Below are 15,159 nucleotides of genomic sequence, written 5' to 3'. Positions count from 1 at the left end.
GGTCCTGCAAAGTGCATATGAATTCTGAAAGGAGCAACAGATGCACCAAGCTCATAGGATCTTATCAGAGAGACCTTTGCCATTATTGCACTATAAACAACAGAAATACTTAGTGAGAGATTAAATATTTTACTTTAACTTGATTGGATTGCAACAACCTCAGAGAGAGCACCTCAGAGACATGAGACTTTGAGCCTTTAGTAAGTGTTAGAGGCTTACCAGAGGAGTTTGCATCGGACAGTCACTGGCAAAGGGGGTTCTAAGGATATTCTGCATCTTAATGGGGAAAATACTCCACTATGTTTTTACAGCAGTATGTATTTTTTCATATTTTTATGGAATAACTGGTAAGTGGTCATTTGCCATCATACAATAATAATATGATATCATATAACCATTTCAACATTTGTTAAGCTAGCTAAACAAAAATCTATAACTTTGTCAATGAGAGATTTCATTTCATTCTGTTTGAAAATCGTAATACTTCTGATGCCTTTCTAATCTTTTTCTTCCAAATAGGTCAAACATGTGAAGGAAAGTGTGGCCAAAAACTGGACACATGTTCCTGCCATGTAACGTGTATTTCCTTAGGAAACTGCTGTGCCAACTTTAAGGAGTTCTGTGTTGACATTTCTCCATACTCTGGATCTATATTTGGTGGAGTAGATGTTGTGGTCCTGAATGCAATTTTCAATCAAACATCTTCCATTGTAACCTGTCGGTAAGAGCTAATTATTGCTCATTTGTCAGTGTCAATTGTCTCTCGCACACAATGGTTTTTATGTTGACTTGAACTACAGTAATCTTGTCAGGGTGTCTAAGGACATAATACAGAATTGTTGGGCTATTTTTTTGTGTTGTGTACTGTGTTATGTGAATTCTATGACAAGTTGGTGTCTGTTGTGTCCTCCGTTGTACTAAGGCATAATGCCTTCTTGGACCTCCAGAGAAGTCATCACTGTTTGCATGCTTGGTTTTTGTGGTAGTTAATTAGTTCCAAGCTTTGTAAATCTGTTTGTTGCTTCTTTATCCTTTAGGTTTAATGGAGAGATTGTGACTGAGGGCTATGTGGATGCAGAGAATCGTGGCCACTGCATAACGCCTCTTCTTTACGAGACAGGATGGATTCCCCTAGAGATCTCCACTGATGGAACAACATACAACCGTCAGGGATCCTGGCTCTCAGGTTTGTTGGTTGACTGTCTGAATGTTTCTGTAAGCAATTTTGCGTATTTTGAATGTATCTACTTTTTTAATTTGAGAGTTACATGACTAGTCTCACTCAGAGAAATCACAATGCAGTCATATTGGGCAGCCATGGCCTACTGGTTAGGGCTTCGGCCTTGTAACCTGAGGGTTGCCAGTTCGATCCCCAACCAGTCCATGGCTGAAGTGCCCTTGAACAAGGCACCTAACCCCTCACTGCTCCCCGAGCGCCACTGGTTGGGCAGGCAGCTCACTGCTCTGGGTTGTGTGATTCACCTCACTGTGTGTTCACTGTGTGCTGTGTGTTCACTAATTCGGTTAAATTAGGTTAAATGCAGTGAACTGAATTTCCCTCACGGGATCAAAAAAGTATATATTATATTCTATTATTTTATCTACTGTATATGCTAACCATTAACCTAGTCATACTGTATACTCCATTACTCTGACAATGCTTAAGATCTTGATGAATTATGTATGTGATTGTAAATGTTATGGCATGATGCAATAATGTCTGTCAAAGACTATGAACATGTGTCATCTAATGGTTTGTGATCGTATGATCACTCTGTGTGATCACTGTGATTACAACACTGTGATTACATAGTTGTTTCAACATTTTTATTGTATTTTTACCGCCTTAGTTCATCCAGGGAAACTGGACCCGCGCTTCAAGGTGACGCTGGTGAATTCTACCCACTGGCAGTACTACGGCACCCCCAACGTGGGAGGAGCCCTTCGCATGACGTGGAACATCTCGCTGGTCAGGGCTGAGAACGTCAACATAGAACTGTGGGGCTACAGGGAGGAAGGTTAGACAACTTCCTGTCTTATTCACATTAACAAATATTTATATCTATCCAACCAGGTTGCTTAATTAGGGTGGTATATTGAGGGGAGGACTCCTATTTTAAATGTAAATGTTGATAAAAAAAATAAATGTGTAATACTGTTTAAACATTTACAGTCAGTTAGACTAAAATGTGTTTGTTTTTTTGATAGGAGAGCCGTATTCAGCGTCCTGGACAGCTGAATGGAAGTACCTATATTCCCTGGCCAGAGGATACCCCAACAATGGTACCTTCACCTTTGTTCCCAGTGTGGCAGAGGCGTCGTTCTTAACCTGGGAGCTGGGGTGCCTGCGGGTCAGCTCTAGCTCTTACACTGACGGGAAACGGTACGCAGTCTACGAAGCCCATGATGAGTTCCGGACACACTTTACTTGGATAGTTTACCTAAAGGCTAGATGCCCAGATTTCACTTTGGACAAATAGCTTATCAGCAAACTATCTGTTGACACTCTGTTAACCAGGATTTATTGTTAAAGTTAGGAGGAGGTTAAGGTTAGGAGTTGGATTTGATGTTTTGATAAAGTGATGTTCAGAAATTGTTCAACAACAACTTTATATTTGTTTGAATCTTAACAGATAATCTGTCTGTTAAGTCTCTGTGGGCGAACTATCCAAGTAAAGCCCTATTCAAGTCCCTGTACAACAATGCAAATAACTTACATACATACAGTACTGTACCTCACTATGAATGTCATATTGGGGAAAAACTGTTTTGTTTTTGATACATTGAGGCATTCTGTAAGAAACCTGGCTTCCAAAGTGTGGGCATGTAACAGATACAATTAAGAAACTTTTTCTCTATCACAACATCATCTACAGTACACACATACAACATCACAATGATGACAAATGCGTATGCTGTTTTAGTGATGTTCATGCCGTCTGGAGTGAAGACCATGCCCTAGCATGGCACCTGGAGGAGAAGTTCAGGGAAGACTCAGCCGCATGGGCCCTGGACAAGTGCCTGAAGTGGGACCTACAAGAGAAAAGCTGGCCCAATTTCCTGGAGGAGACCATCGACTGTCCCTGTACTCTGGCCCAAGCAAGAGCAGACACTGGCAGGTTTCATGTAAGTTGGCCAGATAAAAAACCAGCAGTCACATCCTCAATACTACTATGCTGAATTGTCAAATTAGTCTCTGAAGAAATGTTGACATTATGGCAGACAGACTGCCGGACAGATTTCATCGTTAAAGACATTTACAAGAATTACAGTGCAAGTACATTCTATAAATTCTATCTATCAAATCATCATATCAATATACAGTATCTCTTCCAAAACCAGAAAGTAGAGGATGCACTGGCATGGCAATAGGCAAGTTAACTGCCATGATATCACCAGATGTCGACCAGCTATAAACAATGGGGAAAATTCAGGACTTTTCTCATCAGTAGTTCCATGTTGGTGGAATGAGTTGCCCAGTGCTCTTCGTTCCAATAGTAGTTTTGAGTCGTTCTGAAGGCATCTGAAATCTGAAGGCATATTTATTCAATATGCATTTAGTCTCTTAATGTTCTTATGGTTAGGTTTGTATGGTTTAGCGTTGTTTTGTTACCATTACGCCATTGATTAAATTGACATTGTTTTTATTATTGTTTTTTTATTCCATAGTTATTGTTATTATATAACTAATTGAATGACTTTATTGTTTAACTACTATTCTCCTATTTAGTCATTGTTTTATTTTCATTGGATTGCTTATATTAACACTATGTATTGTTTAAGTAGGCTAGCTATTCTTTTTAGTCAACACTATAGTATTATCAACTGCTAAATTTAATTATTGTGTTATTTTGTTTGTATGTCGCTTTGGACAAAAGCATCTGCTAAGCACCACCACCATAACCATAACCATATCACTGATTATTAACTCATCATCATCTTCGACAGACTGACTATGGATGTGACATAGAGAAGGGCAGCGTATGCACATATCACCCCGGGAGTGTCCACTGTGTACGGGCCATACAAGCCAGGTAGGTTTGGAAAAATGAAAGAGAGGACAAGAGAGGAAAGAGGCTTGCAAGTGAATATTTTTTCTTTCTCCATAGAATGAAAATCCATTCCAACTATATAAGTGTGTACGTTTTATGCTAGAACTTTAGCATAACTTTCTTGTCTTTGGGAAAAATCAGGATATTCCTTTGTACCACTCTGATAGTTTAAGTGGATGATTTGTGGGTGAAAAATATTTCAAACATCTGAAACACTCACATGGGTTATAACTTATAGTTATAGGCTGTTCACATGGCTGTTCAGATTAAACATGCTGATAATGTTTAAGTATAATAGTCTACATAAGGGCGAGTCAAAATGGTAAATTGTTTGTACTGTAGATCATTTATAGGGTTGAAATAGAAAGCAATATATAACGTAGAGAGAAAATGTTGGTATTATTTATGGAGATGCCATGCCGGCACATGCCTCACACTCTGTCCTAACACCACATCATCATGCAAAGGATGCCTCTGCCCACTCTGTACTGTGATCTCTCTACTTAGAGGTAAGAGGAGTGGATCCTCTGAGACCAGTGATGTACTGTGGTGCATTTGGCCAACACTCCAGCTTCATGCCAGTGACATGCCAAAGTTGTCAGCCAAATTTACCACACTCTCACATATGCTAGACAGTGACACTATGTGGACTATATGTGGTCCTCATAGCTTGGCTAATAAAATACATAACTGAGTGTAATGTATCTGCCAGAGAAGTCATGTTAAAAAATACCAAGGACATTGATAATTTTACTAAGCAAATGTTGCCCGAGGTGCTGGAGGCGGTGAGTTTATATTCTTGGTCGTGTTGCAGTTTTAAAATCCCTGGCATAAATTTTGTGGTTTCAAAATCCCTGGCATAAATTTTGTGGTTTCAAACCTCTTGGCATTTATTCAAGAGCTGCTAAATCAGTGGCATGACTCCTGTGTTGCTAAATCGCCTCATGTTACTCCCACTGCGTAACTTACAGCCCAAAGTATGCAGCTGGACAGCAATGTTGCTATGACAGCACGGGGGCCCAAGTCCTGACGTCGGATTCCATCGGGGGAAGCACTCCTGACAGGGGGCACGACTGGGGTTCCCCACCATTCCGGAAACCTCCCAGAATTCCCGGAGCCTCCCACTGGGTTTACGATGTCCTCAGCTTTTACTACTGCTGCCTGTGGTCTGACAACTGCCACTACTATTTCACGCACAGGCCCTCCAGTGACTGCAGGACATACCAGCCCCCGAAAGCAGGTTAGATTGCATGATCTCAAACAGTGGGTGGTGCACAGATGGATAGATGGCAACCCTCCATCCATGATCCGACAACACAGGGAATCACAGTAAAGATGGGAATAGGAACAAAGGGAATGGCAGTAGTGCTGTTAACTTGATTTCTCATTATGCCAGGAGTACGGCGAAGGTGTCCAAACGATTTTGTTCTTACAGAAATCTTGTAATACATTTTTGATAGTAATGCAGTTGATTACCTGGTGGAAGTTTCATGGTAATATCTGTTAGTTAAAAAAAAGTTCACTCTATTCACCTTAACTGAGTGGAATCTTTTTTGTTGAGCTCATGAAGTCTCATGTAAAATAAACTTGGACATTGCCCTGTAATACTGGTTGTCTCTAATAATTAATAGTTTATAATAAGTCTTATCCTTTTTGTGGTCTGTTACTGTAGGTGCAGTGTTTGGAGATCCCCACCTAATCACGTTTGATGGCACGAGATACACCTTCAATGGAAAGGGGGAGTATTCATTAGTCATTTCAAATGCAAAGCAATTTGTCGTTCAGGGAAGGACAGAACAGCTGACTGACCAACAGAGTGGTAAGTCTGGCATAATAATTCATAATCTTTTAGCTGTAGTAAGTAAGTGCCTTATGCTGCTAGTTGAGCTACAGAAATGTCATAGCCCTGACCCCAAAACTGAACTGAGCTCTTCACATGCTCTTTTTGCAAAGTCATAACAAATTGTGATTATACTCAGGATCAGGAGCATTGGTCAATGCCACAAAGCTGTCATCTGTTGCCATGAAAGAAGGGGAATCTGATGTCATCGAGGTGCGACTTGACCCACTGAAAGACAGTCTGCAGGTTCTCCAGAACCAAATGCCCCTCTCCTTCACAGAACAAACCTGGATGGACCTCAAGGGTGAGATCAATAGCCAGTATTCCGTATTTGGTATTCACATGCACAAACTACATGTTGTTTCTTGGACACAGTTCAGATACTGCTCGTGTGACACTTGTTGGATAGCATGCATTAGATTAAACTGTTGTCATTGTGCAGAGTACAATGAAATGCAGAAGTGCTAAAAAGTGCAGAATAACTAGAAGTGCGAAAAAGCAGCAAAGTGCAATGGGACCAGTATAGATTGTGGTCAGCTCAACAGGCAAGGAGAGGTGTTTGGTGGTTTGGGGGAGTGTTAGTAGGTTGATTGTCACCGAGGTGCAGATAAAGTGTTTATTTACCTTGGATGGCCTGTATACTGTAGGTTACGTTACCATTTATGTAGTAGATGCCATTATCCATATGTGTATTTACATGTAGGCCTTGTGTAGCATCGTATTGTAATACTGTGGTGTAGTTGTTATAGCAGTACAATGTCCTATTGTGTTCTATTGATAAGTTATTGATATGGCATAACTCCAAAGGCATCAACATCCAAAGTGTTTCTGATCAGACGATAACAATCCAGTGATAAGGATTATTGGAGGAGGGCAGATTCAAAGATAAAATACGAAGCTCATAAAGGTGCATGGAACAGCCAGCAGTTGTCTGGTGTACCATCACAATGCACGTGTGTAACACCCACAAACGTAATAGCTTCCCACAAATGTAATAAACCATGTTTGTGGTTTACTACATTTGTAGGAAGTTATTACGTTTGTGGGTGTTACACACGTGGCATGCACTATGAAACCCATTGCTTTTAATGGCCTGCTCGTGCAAGAACTGGTCTGCCGCTGCGCTCAGTAAAGTGCAGTGCAAGTGAAGTGGCATTTTGCCGCCTTGCTGCTCTTGCGCGTGCCGGGGTCAAAGTTGAAATATGTTGAACTTTGACCGCGCCGTGCTGTAAGTCATTGGTCTTTTGCATGGAGCCCAGCAGTAACCACAAACAAATCTTTAGAACATTACCTCAACCAAGAGCAACCCAGCAGTGAGTGCGGCGCATGCCGTGTGCAATGTGATGGGGCCTTCAAGTTGTCACACATACTGTAGCCAGCGATGCAACAGTCAAACGCAACGGTGGAATTCTGTAATCGCTTTACTACACAAACTACTGGCAACATGATCACCCATCGATTCAGTGGAGATACACTGACCAGACAGCTATTCTCTGTTATGACGTATCAAAATCGGCCTGAAAAACAGCTCATATCAGTGAATAAATATACTTATAGATATAAGATATAAGATACTTACCGGTATATAAGATACTTGTAAGATACTTATATAAGATACTTGTACAATACTGTACATGAATTTGAGTCCAATTTGAGTCCAATTTGAAATATCTGTTACAATAAAGCTTTAACAGAGGTCTTTTCCTCCACAGGTGTCTTCGTATTCTCCCCGATACCTCACAATGTGACTGTCATGTTCCCGTCTGGGGCGGGAGTGGAGGTGCGGAGAAGGGAAGGGACTATGGCAGCCACCGTTTTACTCCCCAAGGAGTTCACAGACTCAACCCAAGGGCTGCTCGGAAAGATGAATAACGATCCAAAGGATGATCTGGTCTCCAGTACTGGTGAAGCTGTTCCAGACGCAAGCAATCCTGAGCAGGTGTACAGCTTTGGTGCAAGCTGTAAGTTACCGACAGTTGATTTGTGTTCCCACTGCATAAATGGGAAACATTTATTAATCACCCCCCTGGAAAAAATATACTTCCAGTTCTGTTCACATTTCACATATATTTAATTATTTAATTTAATTCAGAAGGCAACCATATGATCTAGAAAATATAATTAAAATGTTTCTCAGAATTTCGCCCTTGGTGAGAACTGAGGCACTGAGATCTAAACGTTGATTTTGTATACACACATCTGCGAAAGAGTTTGAATGGGTGCATGCTCACATTGGTGACAGCATAGCAAGAGACAGCATAGCACTGACACATCTCACACTTGACAGCTCAGGGTAATATTTACACTGAAATAACACGTGGTCATCGTGGTCATCATAACTGTGTTAGTTATTATGTAGTGGTTGCTATTTAACGGCCCATGTGCGAAAGCTGTGGCACTTAAAGGTGCACTTTTGACCTTGGGAAGTTCAGTGACTGCTTATCTTCTGTTTATCTGTCATCCACTTGATGTTTATCAGCTCATCCTTGCCACGTTGACATGCTGCATGAACTGACAAAAGCTTTATAACACTTGCATTATGGGCGCTGCGCACTAGTGTTGTGATGAACTTTTGTTTTTGTCTTCAAGTTGGTAAACCACTTTCCTGTTTGTTGACAAGATGATTGTTTCAGTTGTTCCATCAGAGCTACAATGCACATTCTATATCTTTGACCCTGCCTTTGCTCTCATCTTCATCTCATCTTGTCATCCTCAATGAGAAATGTTTAGCCATGTTCAGTTTAGTATTGAAAGTCAGGAAACTGGAATTTAATCAGTAATTTAATCGGTATAAGAAACAGGGTTTTGTACAATGGTTTAAAACATTAGAATACATTGCTTTCTGGCCCAAGATAATGAACAGACTCCATTTCTGGAACATTAGAACATTAGATTAGTTTACTGTGACAAGTGATTATGTGATAATGTGCTCCCCAGGGGCGATCCTAAACGAGTCATCCCTCTTTACCTACGACTCGAAGTACCTGTTGGACTCGTACCTTTCTGTTCCAAAGCACGATGCGACCTTCTCTCCGACATTCACCATCCCTGACAATCCAGATGACCCGCTACTGAACGAGGCCGCTAAGCTGTGCGCTGGCGACGGCGCTGAGTTCTGCAGATATGACACGCTGGTGACGCGCAGCCTTCAAGTGGGAAACGCCACCCGTGTGTCCTTCAGCAGCCATGCCACTATAGCCGAGGACCTCAAGACAGGTAGCACTGACATTTTCAGATATGGCTGTGTCGAAGACAAAGGTCAAAGGTTAAATGCACATGACCATTATGTTAGATTGTATATACATTCTATTGTACTCCATCTACCAATCACCAGTGTATTCAGGCTACAATTCAGGACCCAAATTTAAGTGACTGGCAAATTGTTAAGTCAGTGAGCAAATTGTCTCATGTATGAACTAAAGCTATTGTGTGACATGTGGAAGTATTGAGCTGTACCACCGAAGTTTGTGTTAAGCATCTTGAGGCAGCTCATGCTATTAAATTAGCAAATAGATTTTGCCTCATTATTGAATTAGCTTTAGGTAGACCTTTGACTTTGCCTAGCATTTAAATCAGGGCCCTCAGTCTACCAATCACCAGAGAATTTGGTGTGGCTATTACCATTTGTTTTTAAAGTTTACAGTGTCTTCTATTTCTGTGTTTTTTCTCAGTGCTGACCTGTGGCTGGATTGCTCCACCAAGTCATGGTGAGAAGGAAGGCACAACATATCTACAGGGATTCACGGTGAAGTTCTCTTGCAATAGCGGCTATGTCCTGCAGGGGTCAACAGAGCGCACGTGTCAAAGCAATGGACAGTGGTCAGGGGAGCTCACAGAGTGCACGGGTAAGCTCACGCATACTCAGACAGGCAGAGACAGCCCAAGTTTTGAAACATGAACAAATTAAGTTTTAGGTGTATATGAATGTTATTAGTGTCACTTTGATAACAGTTGCAATGAAGATTTTAAGGATAGAAATTAAATGAAATCTTCTGTCCATCTCAGTTGCAGACAACACCCTCGGCATCGTTCTCGGCTCTGTCATTGGCACTCTTGCCCTTATCACCATAGTGACCTCAATAATTCTTCACAGCAGGAGACACAAGAGGTGAATTTCTATTATTATTATTGTTATTATTATTAGCATGTCTATGTATCGCAAAACAAATCATTCCAAGATAAGATAAGAAGAGGTAAGATGTACTTTATTGCCACACAAGAATGTTGGTGGTAATTTATTGTTACAGAAAGAGGTAGCTCAATCCAATAAGGGAGAAAAGAAAGAAATATATAGCAATATAATCTGTAAATAAATAAATAGTTCAGACCAGTTTTGTAGTGTTCAGGAGTGAGAAATTAAAAAAAAGCCATGAGACCATGAGAGCAATTTACAGTTAAGGAAACTTATGACCGCCGCTTGCGTAGCTGTCATATGGTGATTCGTTCCTTGCACTAAAGGCTCTAATACGCTCGTTTGTTTTCCGGCGGAGCCAGGTGTGTTTCAGATTCAGATTCAGATTCAGATTCAAAGTTCTTTATTGGCATGACAAGGGATAGTCATATTGCCAAAGCAGTCAGAACAGAAAGTAGTAGTAGTAGTACAATAGCATTAATACGATTCATGCGATTATACGATTCATAAAATAAATAAAATTCACTGTCATTCACTGTCCCTCACTCTCTATCTCTCTCTCTCGCTCGCTCGCTCATCCTGTCTGTGTGAAGGAATGCCTCCGAAAATTCCAGAAAAAAGGGTTTGTATTTCTTTTTGCAATATTTTTTCTCTAATCTAACAATTATAATATAATGCAGACTTGTACTGTACATGTAATCCAAATGAAACCACAGTCACAGTGTAATCATCTGCTTAGATGGCCAGGACATTCCTGTTGACTCCAACCCCAGAAGTAAGGTGAGTAAACAGTACACTTTCAGATCTCTGTGGTTTTCAATCAGTGATATTATACATGTAAATCAAGTAATACTTTTGCGTATTAGGTTTAAAAATGTAATCTCTTACTTTACCCTATAGGATACTGCACCAGATCTCTATGCAAAAACGATACCAACTCAAGAATTAAACACCAAGACAAATTCAGGTATTTCTAAATATTCTTTGGCTGTTAAACAATACAGCAAAAGAGTTGTGAAACGATTGCAACTGTATTTTATCCTGGAAACACCCAGACCTTCACAATTGTACAATCGTGCATTCTGGAAGTCCGGAAAAGGTTTATTGACTTACAACTTTCAGCAGGGACATAACTAGCAGTTAAATTAAACTTAAATTGTTATATTCAACTTTTACCAAATCATTAGAAAAGTGTAGCAATCTTGTAAACAAAGGCTTTAAGTGCAGTTGTTTACTCAATTCCAAAGAAATACACATCTATACCATCCAGGGGTGTGTTTCTAGAAAGCGTCGTAGGCAAACTTGTGTGTCGCAACCTTGGTAGTTCACTCCAAGGGCAGTGGACAGTCATACTTGTGTCGTTCCTTGGTACAGTAGTTCCGGTTGGTGGTGATATCGTCAGTGTCAGTAGTGCCTTACCAAAAATCACAAAGCTGTCGTTTTGGTTGGCTACTACAGTATTATGATATTCTCAAACCCTGCAATGTAAGCACTCCAATCAATAGCACTGTGGCTTAGGCAGGTGGCTTGTCAATCACACACTGTAGGTTCTAATCCCGCATGCAATAAACATGTTTTTGTTTCTACTACTACTTTTGTATGACTACATGCAGTGAAACGTGGTAATAACCCTACTAAATAATGCCATGGAACTATTATTTAAACTTATGCCGTGTTCCTAATGGTCTCTCGATGTAAAGTCTTTATATATAATTAGGGCCAAACCTATTGTTGTGTGCGGTAGGCCTACTCTTACTCAAAAGTGTCATGGAGAGGTAAGATGCAAACTCTGTTCGCACGCGCACTTCACCGACGCACAGTTGAGCCACGAGATAGATTGTATTGGCATGCCCATGTTTTAAGGAAATTGGAAACGGGCTTCTATGGCCTCTTGGCCAGACGGACTTGCAAAGCAAATCTCAATTTTGGCAAAAGTTTGTATTGGTATTCCCAGGCAAACTGTATTTGATTTGAAGGAAGGCTCATTTTAGTTTTGAATTTAAAGTTGGTTTAGTCATATCAAATAAACATCCAAGTTGAAAGATATGCCATTTCAGTGAAGCCATCTTCTGTTGTTTCAGGCTCTGTGGCTCCAGGTGTTTATGCCACACAAATCCCTGGTATTTATGCCACACAAATCTCTGTGAGTAAACATCTGAGTATACTGCTCTTTTTACAAATGAGTAGACCAGTTGAAATCATGTGGATAATCAGTAATCCAACAATTCAGTTGAAGAATCACCTGCAATTAAAAAATAAGATGTGCTTTTTTGATTGATGTCTAAATGTTTCTTTCTTTTCTCTTAAAGGATCCAGTTGATGAGCCTTTGTATTTAAACAACTAGCCAACCACATAGAGGCAGATAATATGACCAGTTCATAGTCTAGCCATGTGAAGATAACAAAACGTGCCTCCCTCAAGTCCTCCCCCTTTTCCTGCTGCTCTTTTTAAACTGCAAATCTTACTTTTTATTCATACAAATTCATAAAGGTTGTGTGTTTATATTGAGTGAGTGTCCATCTGGTCTTTTGTCCATATTGATTTACACAAGAATGTTCCTGCCACTCTCACACATCCAGGAAATGATAACAAGAATGGAATGACAGTCAAGGCCAGGCTACTGTAGCCCTAAATGAAATGAGGGTATTATATGAGTTGATTATTAACTGAGATTAGACCATTATAGTTGCTTCTGTGATATGAATTGGATTGGACTGGATATCTTTAAAGCAACACTGAAGAGTTTTTCGTACCTTAACATAATATTTCCAAAATCATTTCAGCGGTTCATCAACTCATAACAGGGTGAACGGCACTTCTGCATTCACTTCGCGGCCCTCTATCGGCTATAACCGCACTACAGTATGTAACTTAACTAGATCGGGTAGCGTACCTGTGGTTCAATGAAATGAGACCTAAGAAACCACAAATTTGACTTGCTCCGATGTCGCAATACATCATACTTTCATAAAATCATGCAACATGCTCTACCTTATCTGTGAACATCGCTATTTGGTGGATAAACAAATAGCGTGTGTGCAACAGAGGAAAAGTGCTTTAGTGACGCTTTAGAATGAAAAAAAATTATTCATATTCATGGATTCATAGTCCGATTACTTCTCCGCTATGCTGCACTTCATGTTAAAGTTGGGGAGACTGCTAAAACTTGAATGACTATACGTTGTGGTTGCTAGGTAACTAAAAGATCGTAATTCTTGATTTTGCTTACAAACGGTTTTACCCGTTCACTGAACAAAGTTTATGGGAATTTAGCACCACTTTTCTGGATGACACACACACACACACACACACACACACACACACACACACACACACAAACACACACCCAGGATTACACACACACACACACACACACACACAAACACAGACAAGCACACACACTCACTCACTCACACACACAAATACACACACAGAGACACATACATACACACACAGTAGACAGGCATACACACGCACACACACACCTGCATGCACACACACACATCAAAATGTACACAAACACATGCACAAACATGCGCACACGCATGCACACACACGCCCTCACACACAAAAACATGCGCACACACACACACACACACACACACACTACATTACAAGTGAACATACACATACACACACACTACATTACAAGTGAACATACACATACAGACACAAAACACACACACACAAATACAGCCAAGTAGACACACACACACACACACACACACACACACACACACACACACACACACACACAAACCCATTACCCCCACCACATACACTCACTCACAAAACTCACAGACAGAGAAGCACACATACACAAAAGCAAGCACACACACATGCACACACTAATTTACTGTACATAAAAGTTACAGTAGGGGATGGAGTAGAAGATGGAAACGAATTGACAAGCGTGATATATTTTTGCGGAGAGAATGTGTAGGACTGAGTGGTGTGGTCATATTGTGTACCGCTTTGCGGTGCATCTAGTTTACTTCCAGAGCAACACAAGAAGAAGGTGTGTAGAGGATGAAGTTCTGAACTCAGTACAAGCATGATGTACAGCACAAGGACACTGACATTTCATATTATAACTGCCTTCGATACATTTCAAAAGTGTGTGTACTGTATCACATTAGAAACCGACCAAACATAATATATTCTCTGGATATACATCAGAGCCAATTTTGCCTTTTCTACATTCCTAATGTTCATAATAGACTAGACCTTGTTGTATAGAATATGAAAAGCAATGTGAATTTGTGATAAAACTGTTTCATAGATTTTTTGTATTTTTGTCTTTTTTACCGTATATTTATGCCTCTGCAAATAATTACATTAACACCATCTGATCCAAACACATCTGAGACATGGACTATAAATAATATGTTATAAGTAAGGCCTATGATAATTATACAGTGTGTTAAATAAATCTATTTTCATGCATAAAAAAGGAAGCTATTTACCTCTACGTTTGTCCACTGAAATGGTTGATTTACTGTTTCCTCACTTGTTTTTGTTTTGCAGTTCCCTGGTCTTGATTCTCAAGAATGTCCGCTGGTTTTGTAAGCGTTGGCTGTTCCTACTGGCTCAGTTGCCGTGGAGGATGGCCTGCCTTTGTCTGAAGCATGAGACATGCCTCACTTTGATTTATGCTGTTGTCGGACATGGCTTAGATTCAAAAGCTAAGTTCGTCTGGGCAAACATGTTGTCCTATGAAACACAAAAGGCCTAGATATATATAAAGTCATCATATTTTAGACATTATAGAACAACTGAAAACAAGTGCATTATGTAATGCAAACTCATCAATACGTTTAAAAGACATACCAGACAATGTTTTTGGGCGCATCTGGGCACATCAGTTGGCTTTCCATCTTAAGTGCAGGAGATAATGTATTTCTTCCCCAGAAGAGCTGCAAACACAATAGACGTTACGTTCTACATTTGATGGAGCACTGAGGACACATTGTTTTCACACAAAGATCAATAGGTCAGTCTTTCCAGAGAGCAACAGACATTCTGTTCCAAAACCCCACACCCACCCCACCCCACCACGACTACCACCACCCCGCCAATGCCAAGGGGTGGTTACCATGGCGAGACAAAGAGCACTAGGATGTGACAGGACTGC

General features: G+C 40.4%; 1 protein-coding gene and 1 long non-coding RNA gene across 3 annotated transcripts; one reads left to right on the top strand and one right to left on the bottom strand.

Annotated features, from left to right (window-relative positions):
* Nucleotides 1-139: 139 nt before the first annotated feature.
* Nucleotides 140-12,526, top strand: LOC134100370 (sushi domain-containing protein 2-like). Its single transcript, XM_062553547.1, has 19 exons — nucleotides 140-347; nucleotides 520-721; nucleotides 1,038-1,186; nucleotides 1,851-2,018; nucleotides 2,209-2,383; nucleotides 2,925-3,126; nucleotides 3,949-4,034; nucleotides 5,024-5,292; nucleotides 5,725-5,871; nucleotides 6,032-6,196; nucleotides 7,605-7,853; nucleotides 8,830-9,108; nucleotides 9,564-9,737; nucleotides 9,898-10,000; nucleotides 10,618-10,646; nucleotides 10,764-10,804; nucleotides 10,925-10,991; nucleotides 12,106-12,167; nucleotides 12,334-12,526. The coding sequence occupies exons 1-19, from the start codon at nucleotides 281-283 to the stop codon at nucleotides 12,367-12,369; spliced, it is 2,670 nt and encodes an 889-aa protein (XP_062409531.1). The 5' UTR covers nucleotides 140-280; the 3' UTR covers nucleotides 12,370-12,526.
* LOC134100371 (uncharacterized) lies at nucleotides 7,325-14,966 on the bottom strand. Of its 2 annotated transcripts, XR_009941265.1 has the most exons (5): nucleotides 14,856-14,966; nucleotides 14,492-14,738; nucleotides 9,571-9,667; nucleotides 8,892-9,133; nucleotides 7,325-7,884 (listed from the first exon to the last, which is right to left on the bottom strand). It is a non-coding gene; the product is annotated as an uncharacterized LOC134100371 (long non-coding RNA). The 2 variants fall into 2 exon arrangements; XR_009941264.1 differs by lacking the exon at nucleotides 7,325-7,884 and having other exon boundaries at nucleotides 8,667-9,133.
* Nucleotides 14,967-15,159: the final 193 nt, after the last annotated feature.

Source organism: Sardina pilchardus, chromosome 14 (assembly GCF_963854185.1).
Source record: "Sardina pilchardus chromosome 14, fSarPil1.1, whole genome shotgun sequence".
Taxonomy (NCBI): Eukaryota; Metazoa; Chordata; class Actinopteri; order Clupeiformes; family Clupeidae; genus Sardina; species Sardina pilchardus.
Note: the sequence above shows the minus strand (reverse complement) of the source record. Positions and strands in the feature narration are given on the sequence as shown.

Bases quoted from the DNA above. Each gene is read 5' to 3' on its own strand.
- LOC134100370 (XM_062553547.1), top strand. From the start codon at position 281: ATGGGGAAAATACTCCACTATGTTTTTACAGCAGTATGTATTTTTTCA. The intron at 9,109-9,563 runs GTAGCACTGACA...GTTTTTTCTCAG, and splicing joins AGCCGAGGACCTCAAGACAG to TGCTGACCTGTGGCTGGATT. The intron at 10,992-12,105 runs GTATTTCTAAAT...CTGTTGTTTCAG, and splicing joins AAACACCAAGACAAATTCAG to GCTCTGTGGCTCCAGGTGTT.